The 24,486-nt window shown below is 42.0% G+C and overlaps 2 protein-coding genes across 8 annotated transcripts in view; one reads left to right on the forward strand and one right to left on the reverse strand.

Moving 5' to 3' along the window:
• The first annotated feature begins 382 nt into the window (after positions 1-382).
• NR2E3 (nuclear receptor subfamily 2 group E member 3) lies at positions 383-9,775 on the forward strand. Its single transcript, XM_073650781.1, has 8 exons — positions 383-437; positions 770-920; positions 2,359-2,462; positions 2,585-2,833; positions 3,194-3,375; positions 7,780-8,020; positions 9,357-9,462; positions 9,643-9,775. The coding sequence occupies exons 1-8, from the start codon at positions 383-385 to the stop codon at positions 9,773-9,775; spliced, it is 1,221 nt and encodes a 406-aa protein (XP_073506882.1).
• Positions 9,776-13,489: 3,714 nt separating this feature from the next.
• The window catches only part of MYO9A (myosin IXA), a 115,864-nt gene continuing 104,867 nt past the window's right edge, over positions 13,490-24,486 (reverse strand). For 6 of the 7 annotated variants that reach the window (XM_073652740.1, XM_073652739.1, XM_073652741.1 and 3 more), the window contains 5 exons: positions 23,714-23,837; positions 23,513-23,566; positions 20,855-21,042; positions 14,839-14,981; positions 13,490-14,220 (listed from right to left, as the gene is read on the reverse strand). In XM_073652740.1, the coding sequence (XP_073508841.1) occupies positions 13,811-14,220; positions 14,839-14,981; positions 20,855-21,042; positions 23,513-23,566; positions 23,714-23,837 (919 nt within the window). In that variant the 3' untranslated portion in view covers positions 13,490-13,810. The remainder of the gene's footprint in view (positions 14,221-14,838; positions 14,982-20,854; positions 21,043-23,512; positions 23,567-23,713; positions 23,838-24,486) is intronic. The other variant, XM_073652737.1, reaches the window with a different exon arrangement.

A 24,486-nucleotide genomic window follows, 5' to 3' on the forward strand; every position in this document is an offset into this window, starting at 1 on the left:
AGACAGGTCTCCATAGGGGTAGAGATGATGGAGGCTCCACCTTCCCTTAGATGGTAAAGAGTAAGAGGATGACAAGACATCTGCTTACACAGCGTTAAGAGCTAATCTCCAGGCCCTAAGAAAACTCCTGAAGAGAGGCAAGGACCAAGAGAAAGATTAACCTCTCCATCCTTATTGCATCTATCCTGTAGCATCATCTACTTCTTGGATTTTGTGTTTTGACGCAAAGCAAGGTTGAGTCGTTCCATACATTATTCTGCTTAAAATTAGAGACAGAATTCAAAAGTCAGTGGGACTCTGTTCACACCTCTGGGGCTGAAAGGATCTTACAACCTGACAAGAGGAGAATCATATAAGGAACCATTCTAGATAGTAAGGTGAAATGAGTTCACCAACGGGCTCTGTGCTCAGTACCAGCGCAGAAGACAGTCAGTCAGGTAAGATTTTGTTACTAGTTTTGCACCTAATACCATAGATTTTTTCCCATAATACGTTAGTTTTTACGCCATCTAAACCATAGTTATTATAATTTATTTTATAAAATTTTGTCAAATTAATGATTCTTATGATAGCTGCCCATGAATACGATTTGTTGTAAAGTTTTTTTGGCAGCAAATCTGCAACAAAATTCCGCTATATGTAGATTTTATCATGACGTTTCTCCTGAATTTGCTCTAGATTTGATCCTATGCATTGCAAAGAGTGAAATCTGCAATAAAAAGCAGAAAAACATAAACATAGAGTTTGGAATTTTACTTTATTCTTGCAGTTCCTAGTCCTGCACCAGGACCAGCGCCAAGCCCGGCACTCCTGTGCAGAGTATGTGGGGACAGCAGCAGTGGAAAACACTATGGCATCTTTGCTTGCAATGGTTGCAGTGGATTCTTCAAGAGAAGTGTCCGCCGAAAACTTATCTACCGGTAGGTTACAGTCATGGATCAGAAAAGAGTTTGGTAAAGTCACAATCTGTGGTGTCACATTAACATCACTTCAAGACAACTTTAGAACAATAGTTACTTACTGGTATATCTTCTGGTGGGGATAACCAGATCTGTTGGGCCATCTCTGAAGTCTAACCGGAAGCAATAAATCTGCCTCCTCATTGATGTAGTTTCTGACAGGCATTGATTGTAGAAGGCATAGATGTGCAGCAATTACAATAAGTCATAGTTATGGGGGCAGTAGGAGCACTGGAGCATCTGATAGTGTAAAATGTGCAGCAGCATCTTACACCGTAAACCCTGTGCAGAATAGATCCTTACTAAAAGTCTGCTAAGTGCCCACCTTTGCTATAATGAAGGGACATGGAGTTTTTCATGCACAACCAGGAGCCTATATTATGTCCTTGCCCATTTGGAACAGTTGTAAGCCCATTTTTATAGCTAGCTTACTCTGGAGATAATAACTTTTCACCAATGACTTTAACAGCCAAAATGGTGTAATCCATCATGGGTCATCATTTGTCATGGGTCATCATGGGTTATCATTTGTGATAATGAACCAATTGATACTACACCAAACAAAGCCATTAACTGCAGTGATGGAAACTGTTTTCAAAATCCACAACTACAACATTTTTTTTTTGTACAGTTGAGTATTAATAGTTCATTAGTCCCATTTAGGTTTATGTTCAACTGATTAAACTGCTGCAGCATCAGAAGGATGGGTCATTTCCTTGTGACATATGTACGACATTGATCTTTTAGACAATATTGGTATCTAATTAAACATTAATCACATCTGATCATGACATCTATGACCCGTTATATCAAGCTCTTACTTGCCAAATATCTGTGGACAATATTGAAACTATGGGCTGCATCATACTAGGACACTAAACTTTAAGTGTATTTGTGGCCATAAGTATTACCCACTCCTACGTTTTTTATAAAGGGAAATCTGCACGTTATGAGAAGGATACAGCTTATATATTGTTCTAAAAAAGGTTTTAGAATATCTATCTGTCTATCTATTATCTATCTAGAAAAAGGAAAAAAAGCAGCACCAATTATATATGTATATATAAAGAGCAAATGGGGGTGCAAAGCTTCCCAGGCATAAGCCTAACCTCAATAGTAGAAACAAAATATGGAAGCAGCACTTCAAAAATAGTGTAAATTAAAGGACTTTGATGGCCCATGTGGTGATGCTTCAGTTCATAGTGTGCTTAAGAAAGGTTCACACCATGAACTGAAGTATTGCCAAATGGGCCATTAAAATCCTATAATTACGTATATAAGACTATTTTTGGAGTGCTGCATCCATTTTTGTTTGTATCCATCCATGTATTCATCCATCCTACTATTGAAGCATGATAGGCAACCATGAAATAAATTTTTGCTTTCTGTCACATCACAGATGTCAGGCTGGAACAGGAATGTGTCCAGTCGATAAAGCACACAGAAATCAGTGTCAGGCTTGCCGGTTAAAGAAGTGCCTTCAAACAGGCATGAATAAAGATGGTAAGTTCTCTTCTCACTTTAAATCTTTTTTGTAGTATGGTACAATTAGAGAGAATAATTTATTACTGTTCTCACTAATGGGTCTTCTATCACTTTATTATCCTTTTGATCTATATTTTTAGCAGTGCAGAATGAGCGCCAGCCTCGCAGTACAGCTCAGATTCGATTAGACAGTATTGACCTGGACACCGAGAGCCGTGCTGAGCACTTAGCTACAACCCGAGAGCCTCCTCCACCGTGTCCACAAGGAATCAACTTGCGGACTCCTGTTCCAAATTCAGTATCAGGGACTTTAAGTCCACCCCACAACCATAGATTTATGGCCAGCCTGATGACGGCAGAAACATGCGCCAAAGTTGAACCAGAAGAAGGTATGCGTGTGAGAATTCAATATTTAGTAGAACTAGCATTTGGGTGTTACTAAATTAACAATTAAAAAAATTGATTGACCACTGTACACATACATGGCTGAAGCTTCCCAGAGCTGCTCATGTGGATGATGTCTGAACTCACGACAGGTACCCAACAGATGATAAAGATGTATATAGCTATTGGCGATTATTACAGTTTGTTTTTTTTGGCAGAAAATAAACTTTCTGTAACAGATTACTATGGACTTCTTCTGTAGGAGAATTTATTTAAGCAACGATTTACTGCATGTATAAAATGAAAAGCTATCATGAATGGCGAGAACACGTCAGCTTATCGCTTCCCATTATCCTTTATTGTAGCCGATGAGAATATTGATGTTACAAGTAATGAGCCAGAAGGTACACCTAGTGACTTCCAGATGTCTGCATTCATCACATCCAGTCCAGAGGGGGTGTACGAAACTTCCGCGCGGCTTCTCTTTATGGCAGTGAAATGGGCGAAGAACCTCCCAGTCTTTTCTAACCTTCCGTTCAGGGATCAGGTAAGTCACCAGTTACACAGTCACAGTCCCATTACAGTCAATGCACAATCAATACAAAATATATTCTGGAAAATAAAAACTGTTAATAAAAGATATGAGTGTAAGAAGAGTGAGGATCACTAGGTAAAAAATGTTCTTTCAGAATAGATGTTTCTTATAGACAGCGTCCGTATGCATATGGTATTTTTATCATAAATCACAATAGAATAAATGTTCATATGTTTGGAGGAAGGTATCAGTTTAATTTAGACCATGGTTCTTTAATTTGTTAAAAAAAAATATATAAAAAAATAGGGATTCAATCCTGAAGTCAGGAAGGATTTTTTTTGTGTCTCCTTCACACTTCCGATTTTCTTGTACTGGTGCGATCAATGTTTTTCACAGATAGAAGACCTATTCATTATAATCCATGGTGCAGTTCACATCACAGGTTTTGTTTTTTTTTGCAAACAGAGTGTCTGCAATAAAACCAAAACGGAGATGTGGCGCCCCTGAGGGTTCGACCGCCACAGGGATGCTGCACTTCTTTAATGGAGTGTAGTGTTCCTCCTCTGAGGTAAGGCCAGTGTGATAGTCGTGACCCAGCTTTGCATCCAACACCACACTTCTCCACCAGAGGGAGCTAGTATGCACTAGGTGCTGCTCCCCTGGTTACAGGGAGACTGGGGAACACAAAGTGGTAGGAACCAGTTAGTGGGTGAGGGTGGAGAACTTACAAGTTAGTTGCACTTCAGAATTCATATTTAATAAAAAGCCATCTTTGATCTTGGTCTCTGGCCGTCTGTCTTTTGGCAGTGTGTCAAGTGGTCCTTCTGCTAATTCTCCCTAGTTAATTAGTTGGTCGTACTGTGCGGTCAAAATACTGTGTGTAATGTGACCTCCCTCCGGGAGCGCAGATCCTGTGTGGGCCTGCTCCGGTAAGGGACACAGCCCTCGTACCCTGGCCTTGGGACGAGAGGTAGGTTGCAGACAAGGAATGTCTCAACCCGGCAGAGGACCAGGATCAAGAAGGCCCGGGAGCTTTAGAGTGTGGCTCCTCAGCAAATGGGTCCCGGGGAGGATGCAGACGGAGCGGAGTACACCACCTGTCCAAGCCTACCTGATCTATTCAGAGGGGTTCCGGCTGCAAGAGGGGTACCGGCCCCCGACACCCGACCTGGTACTCTATGTCCTGGACGGGAAAGCCCGGTTAGGCCCTGAGGATCCCACCGGGCATCAGATGGAGAGGAATTGTCACCCGTGCCCTAGTCCTGAGAGGAGCTCAGAGGGAGACTCGGCCTATCTACATACGCACAGACCGGAAAGGGTGAAGTCTGTAGTGCAGGAACACTCTGGTGTAGGGTCGCTACCGAACACTGGACTTTCTCAGAGGTAGTCGGACCCCCTTCCCTGGTGGCCGCAGGACTCCACGGGGAGCAGGGAGTCGCCTTCCCGCTGTCATCTCTGAGTGAGTAAACCCTTGGAAGTTCACCCCTATGGCCTCCGGACTGTTCATTATGCGCCATACCACGCGACGCGGTGCCCATACTCCCCGCACTACTATCCCCCTTCCATCCTGTTTGCCTGCCCTGAGGCCTTGCTCCGCCTGTGGGGAGCAGTGAGAACTTTGGCCGCCACGACACCAGGCCTCGGTGGACTGTAGCGGCGCTGGTGACCCTTCACCAGGCACCACAGGTGGCGTAGTCGTTAAAATAAGCCACTCAACCCGGATGAGCCCACAGCATCTTCCTTTTCATGTGACGGCCCTGAGCACGGGTCGGGTCCGGGCCACGGCTACATCCCATCTCTTCGTCACAGGGCCCGACACAGAGTCCCCCAACACCCAGGGTAAACTCAAAACTAAAAGGGCTCTTTCGAGAATTGAGGCGTCACAGAGACATGATGTGTTCAATTCTGATCTTAACCACAGATCAAACTCGCCCATTCAAGTCTATGGGTCAGTGAAAAACTCGGACTGCACACTAATGGCGTGCTGTCTGTATTTCACTTATAGTTTAAGAAACTTTCAACATTTTTTTTTTTTTTGCACGCGAGAAAAGCTGATTACACTAACGGTAAAAACTGACCAAACTCCAGATGAAAAAACCTGATCCAAAACCCTGATGAAAATCTTTCAATATTTCATGTACATAAAAAAACAAAGAAACCAGATGTATGCAACTAACCTAAGAGTATAACTTTATAGAAGAGAGGCCACCTCAGTTTTGAGCATTCCTTTGAAGTCTACTGAGAATGTTACTGCCCCAATCTCATCTTCCTGAAGACCACTCATAATGTTGTAGAATACCACTCAGGAGACAAAGTGATATGGATGAGAATCCTGAGGTTGCCCTGTACACTATCCATTCTGTCACTGACTCGCCCCCTGGGCCGCGGGGCACTCGGGACCGGACTTCAGGGCAATGCTGGGAGTAGTAGTGGCGACCCGGTCCTGTGGCTCAGGGTGGTCAGACCAGTGGTAGTCTATTATGTGCTTTGCAATGTCCGACTACGCCACCCGTGGATTGCGGTCAATAAGAACCGCCGCTGCTAAGCAGACCTCTGAGGCTGATGTTGTGAGGGCAGCAGAGTGTAGTATAACTCCCCACGGGAGGAGTTTAGCCTAAGGGCAGTGTAGAGTGATGATGGTGGTTGTGGTGCGGGGCATCCCGGTACTAGTAGTGCTGACACGGTGAGAAAGCACAGAGACAAGGTGTTGCAGTTCAGGTTCTTTACTCACAGTTCTCATCCAGGTCACTTGTGCACAGGTAGGACCGCCTGAGCCGTGCTGCGTCCACCAGGCAGGGGGCTCGATCAACCCCCAGGTAATTCCGGAGTGTAGCACAGGACTCCCTTCTATCCTTTCGTCAGCCGTGCCCCACCAGTGACACTACTTCTGTCCAGCTGCCTCGGGTCTTCTCCTGGGAGGGCTGGGTGCCCAATTCCCTGACCCTATGTGGTGTGCCTTCCTAGTAGGTGTAGTGAGGGGTCGCATCAGTAAATGATCACGACCACCGGTTCTTGGCTAAGGATTAGTCACCTCCACCAACTTGGGATCCGGTACCCTGTTCTGCCAACCCGTCACCCGCAATCTCCTGGGTCCTTAGGGTTCCTTCTGCCTTCGTGTCTCTGGGTCTCTCTTGGTGTTCTGTTCCTTCTTACTTTCCTTTCCGTTCTCCTCTCTTCTCTCGGGCCCCGGCCTCTACTCTAGGCCTGGCCCTGGAGCAGAGCTCCTGCTGAGTCTCTGCCCCCTCGTCACCTCTCCTCACAGACTGCACTTCTTCTCTGAACGACTGAACACTGATCTAAGATGGTGCCCACCTTTTATACCTCCCTCTCTGTGTATGAGCCCAGGTGACCTGCAACCAATGGGCTCCTACCTATGCCCAGAAACTGTCCCCTCCTGCTCCTACATCACTGGGTTTTCCTCCCCCCTCCCCACTTCAGCCAGGGACATGGTCTGTTGTGCCTGCATTACTATATAAATGGGAGCACCGTTGAGCTGTCCCCCAGAAATGGGGTGTGTGTGATGCATGCAGCTAACTGGGCCCTGGTCCATGCTCCATCCTTACCTGGGAGTGGGATATCACACCTCTGGCAGAGGTGCAATACCCCTGTAGCGGCCGAACCCTCGGGGCGCTACATCACCACAGCATGGGAAGCAAGGAAATCACTCTGCACTTACCTTATGAATGACTTATCAGAAGAGAAGTCCATATTTTATGACAGCAAGGTATGGCTAGGTGGAGGTGGCAGAAGAACATGTAGGAACCACCATGAGCATCATCACATTTAAATGTGAACTACATATGTTCCTAGATGTTATTAGCCTTCAGAATAACCCAACATCTGCAGGTTAATAGTGTTACAATGCTGCGTTAGTGAAAGCATGGCTACTTGGAGAAAATTAACTTTATTCTTCTAGGAACAGCTGGTTTTCAGTCATAGGGCGTGCCCAGACCGGCTATTGTAAGTCCGGGTACTTTGACAGATGAACTGCTCCATGAGCTGTCAATCAAACTGCCGGGCCGTGCTACAGCCGCTGCTCACGATATACTGATGACTGTAGCTGCGCTGAGCACGTCTCTGAGACAGAAACCTGGCATCTCCCAGAAGAAAAAAAAGTTAATTTTCTCTCGGTAGCTGCGTATTCAGTAAGGCGGTCAGACAACATTGTAAGGCTATAAATCTGCAGATTAACCCTATATCTGCAGCTTAATAGTGTTTGGGGACATGACAGGTTCCCTTCAACTCCATAACAGATGAAACAAAATCACCATGAACAGATAAAATGTAACTCCCCTTACAGGGTTCTCGGTTCAGCATTTACTTAAATAAGTAGCGAATTTCCCAAATACTTTTTTTTAATATGAAACTAAACAATTTGAAAGATAGTTTATATCAAATATGACCTTTTTTGTGTAGGTAATTTTGCTGGAGGAAGCATGGTGTGAGCTGTTCTTGCTGTGTGCCATCCAATGGTCAATGCCCCTTGAGAGCTGTCCTTTACTGTCTGTGCCTGACCTCTCTCCCAATGTCCATGGGAAATCTGTCTCCTCCAGCGTGGACATTCGAATCCTTCAGGAGACAATCAGTCGATTTAAGTCACTTTGTGTTGACCCAACAGAGTTTGCTTGCATGAAGGCGGTGCTCCTCTTTAAGCCAGGTTAGTACTTTTATTGTTAGATTTATATACAATATAGTAGTGATATTGCTTCTTATGACCAAACATTTAGACCATTTCATGTGGATCAGTCCACTTGTTTTGAGATATCCCTTCTTTGTACGTACGTATACCATACAATGGACACTGGTTGTTGGGATACTGCAGAGTTCTTTTCATAAAACCAAATCCCATAGGAAGGATGTCATTAATTCAATGGACACGCCTCAGTGGATACAAAAGGAGCAGCAAATGGTGCGAACGAGCAGAAACATACTATTCATACGTTAATTTCGAGAATCTACAACCTAATCTTTCTCTAAACTCTAGTAACATTCATGTTCTGCATTAAGATGGTGGTCTAAAGATTCATTTTCAAATACTGTATTAGAGAATTCTGAAATAACAAAGGAGCTTCCTCTTACCTTCCTTTCTGTGGAACATATGTCTATCCTCATCACGTTTCCTGAAGGGTATATTTATATGTGGCTGATTTATTGTAAAAACAAAAATTGACTGAAAATCTGTGAAATCACTGACCTCAAAGACCTTGTGCTGATGCACAGTGAACCCAGAAAGCTGCCGATCAGTGGTGGGTTATGAATATGGAGGACCACATGGCAGGAGGTTTACTGGACCTCAAATGATAAAATCACTGTTAGATCAGCAGATTATTAAACCTGCAGCAAGCAGTCTAGTAAGTGACACATGGGTGGAATCAGGGCCTCTGCCTCTACATTATGCTGCTCTCAGATTCTCTGCTGACGGATTCCCTTTAAAGGATAAACGTAATTTAAATTTTTTCTTGCACAAATCAATAGTACATGTGACAATAAGAAACTTTGTAATCTATCTTATTAGAGAAATATGTTTCTTTCTCTTCCAGGACTGATCTTTCATTCTCAATTCATGGTAAAATCTGTATTAAGTGACTACAGATTTTCCCTTTACCAAGATAGGTAATGACAGTTGGTGCTCATAAAGTTCTATAGAGAACTGTAAAAATTGTTTTTGGAGAACTTGCAGCAGAAGGTCGGTGTCTGTCTCTACTCCTCCTGCCTTCCCCTCTCTATAGAACCTTAAAAGCACCAATTGTCATCTATCTCAATAATGGAAAAATACAGATATTACCCATGAATTAAGAGTGAACGATCAATCTAAGAGGATAAAGTAAATTTCTCAGATAAGATATATTACAAAGTTTCTTATTTTCATGTGTAGTATTGATTATTGAAAATAAATAAAATGAGTTATTCTTTTATCAAATCCTGGACAACCCAAGTATTTTTGCTATTTTACAAACTGTAATATAACGCTCAATACTATTTTCGTATTTTAGAGACAAGAGGCCTAAAAGACCCTGAACAAGTCGAAAACCTGCAAGATCAATCTCAGATGATGTTGGCTCAACATACAAGAAGTCATTATCCAACCCAGCCTGTTAGGTAATTAAAATGTCACTGAATCCATAAATTCTTTAAAGTACTGACAAACTCAAGACAGATGTGTGGCTCAAATCTTCATTTACTAGAGATCAGATCCGCTAAATAAAAAAATATCACGCTTTATCTTCTAACTGTACACATCTATGGACATCTAACTCCTAATATCTTATTCTCCAACAGGTTTGGAAAACTACTTCTCCTTTCTCCATCTCTCAGATTTATTTCTTCCGAACGTATTGAGCTTCTGTTTTTCCACCGTACCATTGGGAACACCCCCATGGAAAAGCTCCTTTGTGACATGTTTAAGAACTGAGTATATGACCATACATTTCTTGGAGAATAAAGGGCTGCTAATATAGTATTAAGCTATAAGGGAGCTGCAGATCATGATGATGCTGAGCAGGAGAGAAGCTTGGAGGAACATTGGAGTGGTGCTGGAGTAGAGCAGTGTCCCCTCCAAGGCGCAGGCTGTGATCCGTCCGTATAACAATATTTTCTGCATTCAAGGCTAAAAAGGAGAGAATCTCAGAGCCTGTGCAATCATATAATAAATATACGCTACACTTCCTGTCTCACATTGGGAAAGAGGAATGTGACCTGATCACCAGGTTAGTGATACTGCTGTACCTATAAAGGTCGCCATTAGATGGCTGTCGGCTGAGCGATGGTTCAGCTGAGCGTCTGGCAGCCTTCTCTCCCATACACAGAAGCGCTGTCTTCTCTATGAGAGAGCAGTCATCAGAATGGCGGTAGCTTATCTCTGTTAGGAAAAAAATATCAATCCAGCATTTTTAGCTGCCGATCACATTGTCTCACACATTTTTGTCCGGGGTTCCTATATACATCAGACTGTCGGCCAAGTCCATCGATAACGGTGTAATGTGTATGGGGGGCTTTACTTGAAACTTTATTTGTAACTATTTTGCATCAAGGAAAGTAATTACTTTTATCACATTTAACTGAGATAGTGATATGTTCTTCGCAGTCCAGACCACATCCATGTGCACCGGACCTTGCACCCGGAGTTTTTTTAATGTATTTTATTATGTTAGGTTTTAATGTGTATTTTTCATGGACAGCTTGTATAAAAAAAAGTTTTAAAACACGTTAATCCTTACTGTCTGCCAAGCAGTGAAGTCATATATTTGATTTCCTCCAAAAGAATTGATACTTTGGTGGTAAAAGTGTGAAAAGGATGTTAATTGGTGGAGCCATTATTAAATGTGTCCTACGTATCCATGCGGACTCTGTGTGCATTCATACAGCACTTACCGTGTATGCATGAGGCCTAAATGTGTTGTTTTTATGGACCAGAATTTCTTGTACTCGCATACAGTCCATCAGTATGTTACACACCTAGCGCGCAACAGGATGAAGCTACTCAAGTACACACAGTTAGGTGGAAAACGTTTCTTTGTTACATTTACTATTGTACTAAACACTTTTCAAACATGCTTAGGAAAGATGTGGGTTCTAAAAAGTTGCCCCATTTATTATTGCTGTAAGACAATTTCTTAGTGTAGTGTTTTATGAAGAGAGAAGGTGCAAGTGAAAGAGAAAATATGGTCAGGTTTCATTTTTTGTAGCAATCAAGGACGCATATTTTACTTTTCCCATAGGTCAGCACCGAGATAGCCGTACGGTCACACCATTTCCAGATGATGTGTCCTCATCGAGCATTAGGGTGGTCTCACACTACAAACCATTTTCTGACGGCTGTTAGTGTCTTTTCACGACACAAACTTGTGACTTGCAGATATATGTTAGACGTGTTGATCTGCTGTCTTGGATTTAGTTTTGGGATGCAGGTCTATCCTTGGCATAAATAGCTTCCAATCAACTGAACCATACCACAAATCAAGACTGAGCCACGATTTGTCATTTTAACTTGTAGAACCACCTTCATAGACTGGATTTCAGCCATTTACAGTTGACTAGACGCTTACATATCCCGGACAGGGTTTGTTAGATGTGTGACATTTTTAGGAGATCTGAATTATCCTGTAAAACATCATATACATAGATTTAGGAATATTTGTCAGGTGAAGTTATGTATTGTTTACTTAGGATAATAAAGGATATCTATAACCACAGATTCTGTACCCTTCAATGCTCAAGATCCACTCAAGTTCCTGCAGACAGTTTGCAAATGCAATGACCAGTATGTATGTATCTGCTGCCTGATTGTAATTAGCATCTGGGTACGAATAGTCAATGGATCAGACTTGTTTGACTTTATACTGTCTTAATATGGCAGAGACTAGACTGTAGGAAAATGTGCCATCTGTCACACTAGCCCCTGCTGGAAAATACTTTTGGGGTATCTTTACATAGTCACTTTTGTCTAACTTTAAACCACCTCTTGGTTAGCTTACTTTAGACCATTTTTTTTGTGCCACAATGTTGGCGTGTCTAAAGCCATGGCCACTTTTAAGCCAAGCCATGCTCCTATCTGCAAAGCCACATGCCTTTGAGTGCTTTTCAAATTTTGCACCAAAACCTGTCGTATTTTTTGTAAAAGTTGTGGCACACTCACAATAATCAACAGTCCAAATGCATTTCTTAGTTTAGCCTAGATGAAATGGATAAGAGCTATCTTGGCTTGTTACCAAAGCATGTGGAAAACATAAAAAGAAAAGACAAGGGGATTAGTGTGCAAAAGTAGTCCAATGTTTAAATATCCTCTTAATACCCTTTTTCTGATTTTTAAGAATTGAATATGCCAATCTGTTCCATACAAGGGGAGCCTGCCAGGACAATAGGACTACTATTTGAATGGCTGAATAACAATAAAAATTATATTCATTGTAGGAATCCAATGTGAAATTGCCAAGTCAAATCAAGCTTTGAAGCTATGTGTAAATTAGGCTGGATGTGCACTAAGGGTGTTTCAATGTACCGGGGGTTACGTAGACACACCCTAAAGGCACTGCTAGGCTAATATATGCCAGAAAAGCCCATTAGGGACATGATTCTTTATGATATTATTTATTTTCTCTAGAACTGGAGCTGCCATAATATCACTGATTACAAGGTAAAACAGCCATGACAAGTGACAGTTCCTGCCAAGCCTGTGCTGGGTCGAGTACGACCATGTAACAGTCAGGTAACCTTGCAATCATGTAATCACTGAGACTAAAAAAAGTGGCGATAGTGCTACTGTCTATTATTTACATGCCATTGATGACTTTTCTGACGGTTTGGAAACCGACCCACTTTTAAGTGGGTAACAAAAACACAGCTCAAGAATAAGGCTCATAATAAAGAGTAACTTGCACTTTCTCTACCATTTTTTTAAGAAAGCACAAATGATCAGTCACTTTGCACAACCTGCTTGTGATGTGTAAACGTATCGAAATAACTATGTATTTAAAATCTGCCCCACTTCTTGTAAGGCCCTTTTTCAACAATACAGGTAAGAAATAGAATACTACTTCAAGAATTGACATTGTGCAGATTTTGTTCTTTTAATAAGCTCTGGGTTTGTTTGCAATGTAATGGATCTTACAGCTGGAAATTTACACAGATTGTACTGAATACATATGATAGCACAGTCTCCCACTGCACCCTGCACCTCGTGGCATCTGCCAGATGCAGGGCCATTTACATTCAGTATGGAAGTGTCTGCCCTTTATAAGGCTCAGCAGGCTTATGTTATAGGAAAATCTGCAGCCGGGAGGGTTAGGTGAGGAGAGGAAGCTGCCCAGTTTCTATGTCTGCTCCTTATAAATCCTCTTCTGCAAAAAAGAAGGTTTCATCTGACTCAACCAAAACTCCAAGCAGAGTATCCACTTTCTGAAAAAAAAAATCTTCTTTCAAGCCCACACACTGTGGATCCCGCAAAACAAATGGAATGTAATCACTCGAGAGCGACACAAGTTATTTTTTGTCATTGTGGGTTTTGACCAATTCCTTTGGACAGTAGATGAAAACAACAGACAGAAGAACGGGGTGATCTACCCAAGACAAGTTGAGCCATGCAGCTTCAACCTTACAAAGCTTTGTGTAACCACAGTGCAGATGCTGCTTTAAATTAAAGGGAATGGTTTATTTATATTGGGCTTAGAAACCACAAATAAAATTAATAATATTAATATAATAATATTTATAATAAAAGCCTCTCTCTTTCTGTTGAGATCAGTTTGTGTTGATAAAAGGAGTGTTAAACAGTTCTGTGATGGGCTAGGTGGGTAAGGCGTTCATCAAACATGGCCCGGCTGGTCCTTGATATGTTTTGGCAGCGCATGCCAAATGGTTGCTCCTGGTTGCACAATGAGGCACCAAGATAAAGCTATGTGGTAGGGCACAGCTCTTGGCAAGGATGAACCATGGAACCATTATACCGCTTTCAAACCATAAACTCATTGTTCCCAAACAAGACAACCGATTGTGAGCTGCCATCTGATCCCAGAATCCTTTGCTCCCCGCTCTCTGGATGATCCCTTGGTTTCTGGGGAGATTGTTTGACATTCTTTAATTTCTGGCGTCCTTTCTCAGGATTAAAAGTTCCACGGCTTGTAAAGTGTACGGGGGCCCCAGAGTCCGGAGTGTCTGCTGAAGAAGGTTCCCGGTAAAAGGGGGATTTGGAGTGTAAGTGGAACCTTTTTCTTCCCAGGTGGGGTAAGCAAGATGAAGCAGTGGGTGAAGAAAGGTTTCGGTCCCCACTATCTGTGCTGTCATTTTCCCTCTTGACTGATTTCCGTACTCTTGCCACTTCCGTTCGTGGACCTCGTGTGGAACTCAGAACTAATGCTCTTTCTGCATGACATAAATTAGAAAAAAAAGACAAATCAAACAAGCAAGTGGTCTAAGAGCAAATATAGTATAACAAAAGTACTGTTCTTCATGAAGTAGGAGTGGTAACCCTGATTCCAGAGATGTCACTTGATTGGCTTCTTGCTGTAGTTTTGATAAAATACTTTTATCTGCCGCAATTCTTCTAGTCCTGTCATTGATGAGCTTCTGCTTAGTAGTCCTTTATATTCCTGAGCTCTGGCTATCTCAGACCCCCACTAGTGATTGGTAGCTTTCTGCCTATGCAGTGTAGACAGAAAGCTGTCAATGTCGTAGGAGACACAGTTCATCATTGAGAGGACTGGTAGAGCTGCCACAATTAAAATTGTAATTTTATTAAAACTTCAGCAAGTACATGACACTAAGCGCTGGAATTGTGGTTTCTTTCCCAATTTTATGCTGTCCTCAGATTGAGGATCATAAATCTGGTGACAGATTCCCTACACAACAACGCATCACATGACGGCAATTTTCAGGAAAGTATTGTGCCCAAAAACATTTGTCACACAACTAGCTTAGATTGGCTGAAAAACAAAAAGCGTTGGTGGATGTTCTCATCATTTAAGAAGAAGAGATAACTACCTGATCTGATGGATGCTGCTCCTTCAGACTCATAGTTCAGGTTCTCAGAGCTGTCTGCAGTCCCAAGAGATGCTTCAGACTCCAAGGTTTCATCATCTGAAGCTCGAGGCTCTAAAGCTAGCATTTCATAAGCAAGCTCCTCTCTATTTTAAGAAAAACATAAAGAGAAAAAAAAAAGATAATTAAAAGACAAAATATTATTCACACAAGACAAATGACTACCATCTTAACGTCCTCAATACATAGCTGGTTTCACTGAGGTCTCTTAACAGTCTACACTGTGTGCCGAATTATTAGGCAAATGAGTATTTTGATCACTTTGATACTTTTTATACATGTTGTCCTACTCCAAGCTGCATAGGCTTGAGAGCCAACTACCAATTAAGTAAATCTGGTGATGTGCATCTCTGTAATGAGGAGGGGTGTTGACTAATGACATCAACACCCTATATAAGGTGTGCTTAATTATTAGGCAACTTCCTTTGGCAAAATGGGTCAGAAGAGAGATTTGACGGGCTCTGAAAAGTCCAAAATTGTGAGATGTCTTGCAGAGGGATGCAGCAGTCTTTAAATTTCCAAACTTTTGAAGCGTGATCACCGAACAATCAAGCGTTTCAGGGCAAATAGCCAACAGGGTCGCCAGAAGCGTGCTGGCCAAAAAAGGTGCAAAATAACTGCCCATGAATTGATGAAAATCAAGCGTGAAGCTGCCAAGATGCTATTCACCACCAGTTTTGCCATATTTCAGAGCTGCAACGTTACTGGAGTATAAAAAAGCACAAGGTGTGCGATACTCAGGGACATGGCCACGGTAAGAAAGGCTGAAAAACAACCACATTTGAACAAGAAACATAAGATAAAATGTCAAGAATGGGCCAAGAAATATCTTAAGACTGATTTTTCAAAGGTTTTATGGACTGATGAAATGAGAGTGACTCTTGATAGGCCAGATGGATGGGCTAGAGGCTGGATCTATAAAGGGCAGAGAGCTCCACTCCGACTCAGACACCAGCAAGGTGGAGGTGGGGTACTGGTATGGGCTGGTATCATCAAAGATGAACTTGTGGGACCTTTTCAGGTTGAACATGGAGTGAAGCTCAACTCCCAGACCTACTGTCAGTTTCTGGAAGACAACTTCTTCAAGCAGTGGTACAGGAAGAAGTCGGTATCGTTCAAGAAAAACATGATTTTCATGCAGGACAATGCTCCACCACATGCATCCAACTACTCCACAGTGTGGCTGGCCAGTAAAGGTCTAAAAGAAGAAAAAATAATGACATGGCCCCCTTGTTCACCTGATCTGAACCCCATAGAGAACCTGTGGTCCATCATAAAATGTGAGATCTACAGGGAGGGAAAACAGTACACCTCTCGTAACAGTGTCTGGGAGGCTGTGGTGGCTGCTGCACGCAATGTTGATCGAAAACAGATCAAGCAACTGACAGAATCTATGGATGGAAGGCTGTTGAGTGTCATCATAAAGAAAGGTGGCTATACTGATCACTAATTTTTTTGTTTTTGTTTTTGCATGTCAGAAATGTTTATTTCTAAATTTTGTGCACTGATATTGGTTTACCTGGTGAAAATAAACAAGTGAGATGGGATTATATTTGGTTTTTATTAAGTTGCCTAATAATTCTGCACAGTAATAGTTACCTGCACAAACAGAAATCCTCCTAAGATAGCCAAATCTAAAAAAAAAACCACTCCAACTTCCAAAAATATTAAGCTTGGATATTTATGAGTCTTTTGGGTTGATTGAGAACATAGTTGTTGATCAATAATAAAAATAATCCTCTAAAATACAACTTGCCTAATAATTCGGCACACAGTGTATAGGCTCTCCCTCAGCATTTTTTTTTGAGAGGGTGGTAGTTAAATATATACAAAAAATGGTACCAAAACTGAAATGTGCAAATCCAGCCAGTAACTTTGTGCCAATTACATATTGGAGGTAACATTAGTTTTACTGCCATACTTGCAAAGCATATGGAGTAAGTGTCTTTATCAGCAGAAATGGGGCGCCAAAGAGACTGAATTGTCTGCAATTTCTCCACTGTAGTCTATGGGAGTTGCTCCATTGTTTTCTTAACTTATATAGTCTAGAATAAAAACATCAGTGCCACATGTGTGGTTTACACTCTGTTTAATATCTGGGGCACTGTCTTATCAGACAGATGACATTTCCCACCGCATACAGTACAGACCAAAAGTTTGGACACACCTTCTCATTTAAAGATTTTTCTGTATTTTCATGACTATGAAAATTGTACATTCACACTGAAGGCATCAAAACTATGAATTAACACATGTGGAATTATATACTTAACAAAAAAGTGTGAAACAACTGAAAATATGTCTTATATTCTAGGTTCTTCAAAGTAGCCACCTTTTGCTTTGATGACTGCTTTGCACACTCTTGGCATTCTCTTGATGAGCTTCAAGAGGTAGTCACCGGAAATGGTTTTCACTTCACAGGTGTGCCCTGTCAGGTTTAATAAGTGGGATTTCTTGCCTTATAAATGGGGTTGGGACCATCAGTTGTGTTGTGCAGAAGTCTGGTGGATACACAGCTGATGGTCCTACTGAATAGACTGTTAGCTGCTTTTTTCTTGCCATAATACAAATGATAAGTAAAGAAAAACGAGTGGCCATCATTACTTTAAGAAATGAAGGTCAGTCAGTCCGAAAAATTGGGCAAACTTTGAAAGTGTCCCCAAGTGCAGTTGCAAAAACCATCAAGTGCTACAAAGAAACTGGCCCACATGAGGACCGCCCCAGGAAAGGAAGACCAAATGTCACCTCTGCTTCTGAGGATAAGTTTATCCGAGTCACCAGCCTCAGAAATCGCAGGTTAACAGCAGCTCAGATTAGAGACCAGGTCAATGCCACAGAAAGTTCTAGCAGCAGACACATCTCTACAACAACTGTTAAGAGGAGACTTTGTGCAGCAGGCCTTCATGGTAAAATAGCTGCTAGGAAACCACTGCTAAGGACAGGCAACAAGCAGAAAAGACTTGTTTGGGCCAAAGAACACAAGGAATGGACATTAGACCAGTGGAAATCTGTGCTTTGGTCTGATGAGTTCAAATTTGAGATCTTTGGTTCCAACCACAGTGTCTTCGTGCGACGCAGAAAAGGTGAACGGATGGACTCTACATGCCTGGTTCCCACCATGAAGCATGGGGGAGGAGATGTGATGGTGTGGGGGTGCTTTGCTGGTGACACTGTTGGGGATTTATTCAAAATTGAAGGCATACTGAACCAGCATGGCTACCACAGCATCTTGCAGCGGCATGCTTTTCCATCCGGTTTGCGTTTAGTTGGACCATCATTTATTTTTCAACAGGACAATGACCCCAAGGACACCTCCAGGCTGTGTAAGGGCTATTTGACCAAGAAGGAGAGTGATGGGGTGCTACGCCAGATGACCTGGCCTCCACAGTCACCAGACCTAAACCCAATCGAGATGGTTTTGGGTGAGCTGGACCGCAGAGTGAAGGCAAAAGGGCCAACAAGTGCTAAGCATCTCTGGGAACTCCTTCAAGATTGTTGGAAGACCATTTCCGGTGACTACCTCTTGAAGCTCATCAAGAGAATGCCAAGAGTGTGCAAAGCAGTCATCAAAGCAAAAGATGGCTACTTTGAAGAACCTAGAATATAAGACATATTTTTAGTTGTTTCACACTTTTTTGTTAAGTATAATATCACATGTGGTAATTCATAGTTTTGATGCCTTCAGTGTGAATGTGCAATTTTCATAGTCATGAAAATACAGAAAAATCTTTAAATGAGGTGTGTCCAAACTTTTGGTCTGTACTGTACATTTGACAAATGCAAGGATAACAACTTTAAAGGGGTTCTCCAAGAAAGTAACACAATGGCCTCCATCACGCAATTCAAATAGCATCCTGTCCTACTTGTATATCAGGTTAGTTTTCAGTATGAAGAAACACAGCTCCCGAGACCTATGTCTCCAATGTCAGAGGAGCAGGATTGTGAACACACGTACCTGTGTGCTGCCAGAGCAGGGCTGTGGAACGAGAAGAAATAAATCTCCTCACTGACTCAGTGCCCATAGAGGACTGAAGCAGGAAGTAAAAAAAAAAAAACATTTTCTGCTCAGACAGCAAGAACATTTATTTCTTTTAATGTCACAGCCAACCTCCGGCAGTTCACTGAGGTATAGGTGTTTACAATCCTGCTCTTTTGACAGTTGAGACAAAAGTCTTGGGAGTAGTGTTTCTTCAGATTGCAACCCATCCTGACATGTATTTAGGATGGGTTGCAGTTTGAATTATGTGATAGGCACCATTTTAACTCGTTCTTGGAGAACACCTTTAAGATTGTGATCAACATAATGCCTCATAGCCTTGTTAGGCATATAGCAGGCTTTGTTGCCCACATCAACCAATCACTGTACAGCATTCATTTTCTAATAGCAGTTTAAATCATGAAAGCTGGACTCTGATTGGTTGTTACTGGCAGTTTTAAAAAGGTGGACATAGTTTCAACTTTACATCTTTAGTCACCAAAATCATGTACAGATTCAGGCATGGGGAAAATAGGAAAAAATATTTTTCTTTGTTACCTTACTACTATTTTGTCTTTATGGAGTTATAAATACTGAAAGGATAATAGTTTATCCAAATACAAGGCTGAACATAGCTTGAAACAACTGTAAGGTACTGTATACCATCATCCATTATATTAACTGCTTGGTTTCCTTTTTCATTAGAGCATACAATGTCAGATATACAGAATGAAGAAATACAATACAACATAACCAGCATAATAGTATGTTATTTAGGATTATGTTCTTGTCACCAATAGTGAGAGTGAAACAAAAAACTTCTATAGACGGATCATATAAATTTTGAAAATGAAAGAACTCCTCTCTATTTTCAGGCCTATAATGTCCTAGCCTTTTTCTTTAAATCACAGTTCCCCAACTTGTGTCTCTCTCTCTGTTATAAGACTACTCTTCTCATCATGCCCTGATAGCCCCAGGCAGTTTAGCAACAACTGGAGAGCCACAGATTGGCGTGCACTGCTCTATTGTGGCTAGATGCCTGTACATAGTTCTACACCTACAGGGTAGGGACAAATTCCAAACTTTACTCTGAGAGATGCACCAAGAAAAATCAACTAGAAAAACACATGAAAGGCAGCTGTTCTTTCAAAAAATCTTGCATAAATCAATAGTACAGATTTATATAAGAAACTTTATCATATATTTTGTCAGAGAATTCTGCTTCTTTCTTCACTTATAAGCCATATCTTCCCCTCCCCTCTGCCTCCTGAACTCAACATCCACTCTTAAAAAATAGCAAAACTCACTCTTGCTCAAGACAAGACAGACTTGTCAGCACAGTGAGGTGTCAGTTTGCATGTCCTATTATACTCTAAGGAGAGGAGAGGAAGAAGGAGGAGATAGGAGCATGGTGAAGAAACAAGCAGATGTAGTGTCAAAAAGATCCTTCTGATCTTTCTAACAAGTCTTTTACTTCTCCCCAGTGGATTCACAGGTACACAGCTCAGGACTGCAGTATAGTTTCCTCCACGCTACTACTTCTATCGGATTCCTGCTCTTCATTCCTTAGTTAGCATACAATCTCTTTGTGTTATGCTGTTTATGGGAGACATCATAGCAGCTAGTCTTCTCCCACCAGCTCAGAGTGAATTGCAAATTAGAGATAGAGCCTGCAGAGGGGAAAACTGATTAAAATGCAGGACACAAGTGGCATAATGATCAGAAATAGAGTTTTTCCTTGTGTACACACATAAGTTTATGCTGAAAAGTTACTTGAAAGTGCAGTAACCCTTTAAGAAATGGAAGGACAACTGGCAATTATACCTAGTAGTGCTGAGGCAGTATAGAACACCAGAGACATTAAAAATACAATACACAATTGTAAAAACCTATCCAGATAAAGAAGTCATACACAGTGTGTGCTCTAAATAGTAATGATGAAATGTCTTGCATCACGCTAGAAACTTCACATTCACTACTCACTTCTCCTTTTGTAGAGTCTCTATCTGCTGGGCTAATACTCTTTCTTCTTGTTGCATGGCTGCCTCCTTTTGCTCTGAAGACTCATCTTCAGATGGAATAGTGGATAACCCGTGGTCTCCAGCTGCATCTGGAACAGGGGAACGCCCTGAAATAACCGGGCTGAGATTTGAGCGAAGTCGTCCTTTCCCCTGAATAAAGAGCAAAGCATGAATGCACATAATGGCATAAATTAAGTAAATGTGGGCATTGCTGGCATACGTTTGCCAGGTTTACATTTTTTTCGTTAAGGGGCTGAAAATGGTATCCTGCTACTAGAAATCGATTTGCAGTACTCCAGTCCATCATCCAGGTTAGTAATATGTGACTGTTGGACGGGAGGCCTGCAACGTCCCTTAATTACCGGCTCATCTTTTGAAGTGCAGAACTCCGAACACGGACTTCTCTTGGCAGTCCGTTTTACAGTTCAGAAGTCTGAAGAAGAGGAGGATGGCTGGGGAAGAGAGATTTTCCAGCTCCAAAGTTCGGGTCCCCATTGATTTCAATTGGGTTTGGGTTCTGGTTGAAGTTCGGGTAGAGTTCTGGTGCCCGAACAGAACTTTGGAATAAAGTTTGTGTCGGGTACCAGAACCCGAACTTCCACGGGTCCATTCATCGCTAAGCGTGACGCACGCCCGGCGTCACACCAGCCTGGCTAATCAAGAGAAGAGCCAGGAATGCCAGGAGGCAAGGAGATATGTAGGCCTCCTTTCCAGAAGTCACAGATTACCGATCTGGCCGATGAACCGGAGTCCTGTGAATTGATTCTTCAACCTCTACTTGCTGCTCTATTGCTCACCACATGAAAATGTATATTTTATATTCTTTTGTTTTTTTCTATAAAAAAATAAGATTAAAATTAGATGGTTATGAGTGCATATTACCTCCATGCAAACACTTCACTGCAGTAATGTTTTTTTTCTATTTCTGTAAGAAAACGGCATGCAAGTTTATAGTCTATGAATATAGAGACTATTGTCCATCAAGGATGGGACAGATTATCTAATGCCAATCAATGAAAGGCGAACCTTGATCCAGGGAGAAGGATGCACTTCTTCATTCACTATGACTGAGCTAAGAGAGGGAGGGTTGAAATAAGAATTGTCCGACAACCGAAACTGACACACAGCTTCTGCCATTCTAAGGTGGGTTTCTAGTGGTCCGTGCTCCGATGGGAATACCCCTGATTACCGCTGGGTATCCTGATCTGAGTGAACTGCCTCATATATACTTCCTCAAGTCAGGAGACCCGTCGGTCAGGCTGGGTATATCGCTGTGAAAACAGCCCTAAGGCACGGCCCACACGCTGTGGCCATGGTCTGGCCAAACCAAGACTTTTTGAAATCGTGTTCGAACTACAACCTTTTTGCCAGGATTAAAGAAAATTGTGGCAAAAAAACATACCGTGGCCACAATATGTGAATCCAGCCTAAGAAATTGAATGCGGGTAAAGTGTAGACCCGACATTGCAGAACACATATGAGAAAGGGTATGTTCACATTAACGCTTTTAGGTCCTTGGTGTGCCGTGGACTGCATACAGACAGCAAACAAACCAATCTAAGCCCATGTGTTCGTGCACACAGGAGATTTTCCACACAAACCACAATATGCGCTCATGGGGCCAAGTTCCGGGCAAGACTAGTGCATATAAATGGTAGGCAGCTCCTGCACCCATCCACAATGCAGACACGCAAGCAGAGCTGCACATGGAGCCAGTCACGTCTGCTAAGGTTGCCGACTTTCAGGCAAGCGCTAAACTTAGCATGCGACACATAAGGGGAACAGGAGTACTATCATGTTTTGGAGAAATGCATTAATAAATTGGATATTGCCTTTCAGGACTCAATGAGTTCTCGTCTCAATATAGCAATTACCACCTTTTGCTTATTGCAGAATATACCGAGCTCCTCGTTTTTATCTGCAGAGGTCTAGGCAGAGCTGTGATTATATTACAAAGATTTCCCTATATGAGATCTCAGCTGCAACAGTCAAATAATAGTAATTACCTCCGGTCCTACCCACAAAGACCCACTTATTTTACTTTTACATTAAAATGCTAACATTACGTTGAGTTGTTTTACAGAAAATATGCAGGGTATACATGATAAGACAAAAAAGAGATAAACCTTATGGAACACATGAAATCCAATATAGGGAGCGCTTCTCTTCGAATGTGATTTGGAAAATGAAAAATCATGCATAGGAAGTGTAAATTAAACCCTAAATAGGACATGGCATGTCTTCTAAAGATGGGCAAATAAGCGACTCTTTACAATGAGACTAATGTCAAGATGAGCACAAAACATGCAGATTAAGGCTGGGTTCAGACGGCCATATTTTGCGGTTCGTATATGGACCACAATGCCCAGAATGACCGTTTGCCTCCTGACTCATCCTCATAGAAATATATGAGGCTGTCAAGTTTATCGATTTCGGGTCAGGAGACTTGTGGCTGGTCTGTGTATTGCTGTCCGAGTAGGGGACACAAATTACAGATGTCTGAAACCAGTCTTAAAATGATGCCGTTCAAGTGAGCACAGGACAGCGAGTTTGAGTGCACTTGTGTTAATGGGGACACAACAGATGAGCGTCACAGACAGCCTGATCTCAATATACATACCGGCAGGGTGCTGCGATTTATGCTCATAAATCTAACTGCAATTAGTACAGGTTTCTGGATCGAAAAAGGAGATGAAAGGAAAGCAGAAGGTTAGAAGTAGGAGAGAAGCCTAGAAGATGGTGAGCAGAAAGGGCAAGTCTGGGTGTGTTAGTTGTGATGGCGTTGTCCCCACTTTTCCCAGCAGAGCCCATATTTTCTTACCATAGACCTGCGGATTAGGGACAGACGACTCTTGGCTTTGTTCTCTGCAAACTCTAGACTGTTGATATCCTTTAGACGAGCTTTATATTTATTCATCTGTTCCATAACAATCAGCTCCACACAGCTATACCAAGATAAGCAGAAAGAGAAATGGGACAGGTAAAGGATCAGTATTCAAGAAGTACTCCCATGAAGCTTTTTAAGTCCTATGCCTGTGTAAATGTATACGTAATGTGGCCTAAGTGCGGTAATATACTCACTGATCGCCATCTTTTCCGGTTTCCAGCACAGCTCCGTTCCTCTTCTAAGTCACGTGTAATTTCAACTCTCCGGATCACACTGGTGTTTATGTGAGCTGGTACTCGCTTTTAAATCTATAGAGGGGCAGAATGAGGCCCCATAGACCAACACTGAAAAAGCCACTTCTGGCTCACACACAAACACCAATGTTATCCGGAGAGTCGGAACTGCAGTCACGTGGGTGAAGAAGACCAGAGCAGCGCTGGAGACCAGGCAAGATGGCGATCGGTGAGTGTATTAATGCACTTACACTACATTACACACACGTGTAGACAGGTTTAGGGCATAAATAGTCTTACTTTACACAAGATAACTGGTGGGAATATGTACTTATGCTACATAAAGCTGGCACAAGTGTGAATAATTAAATTACTATACCTAACGTGTGTGAAGTAAAATCTTTGCATTAAATAAAAACAGCATGAGTTAGGCCTCATTCAGACGTCGTTTTCATTTACGGGTTTGGTTCATTG

Source organism: Phyllobates terribilis, unplaced genomic scaffold, assembly GCF_046119375.1.
Source record: "Phyllobates terribilis strain yellow unplaced genomic scaffold, ASM4611937v1 Scaffold_11__3_contigs__length_659146591, whole genome shotgun sequence".
Classification (NCBI taxonomy): Eukaryota; Metazoa; Chordata; class Amphibia; order Anura; family Dendrobatidae; genus Phyllobates; species Phyllobates terribilis.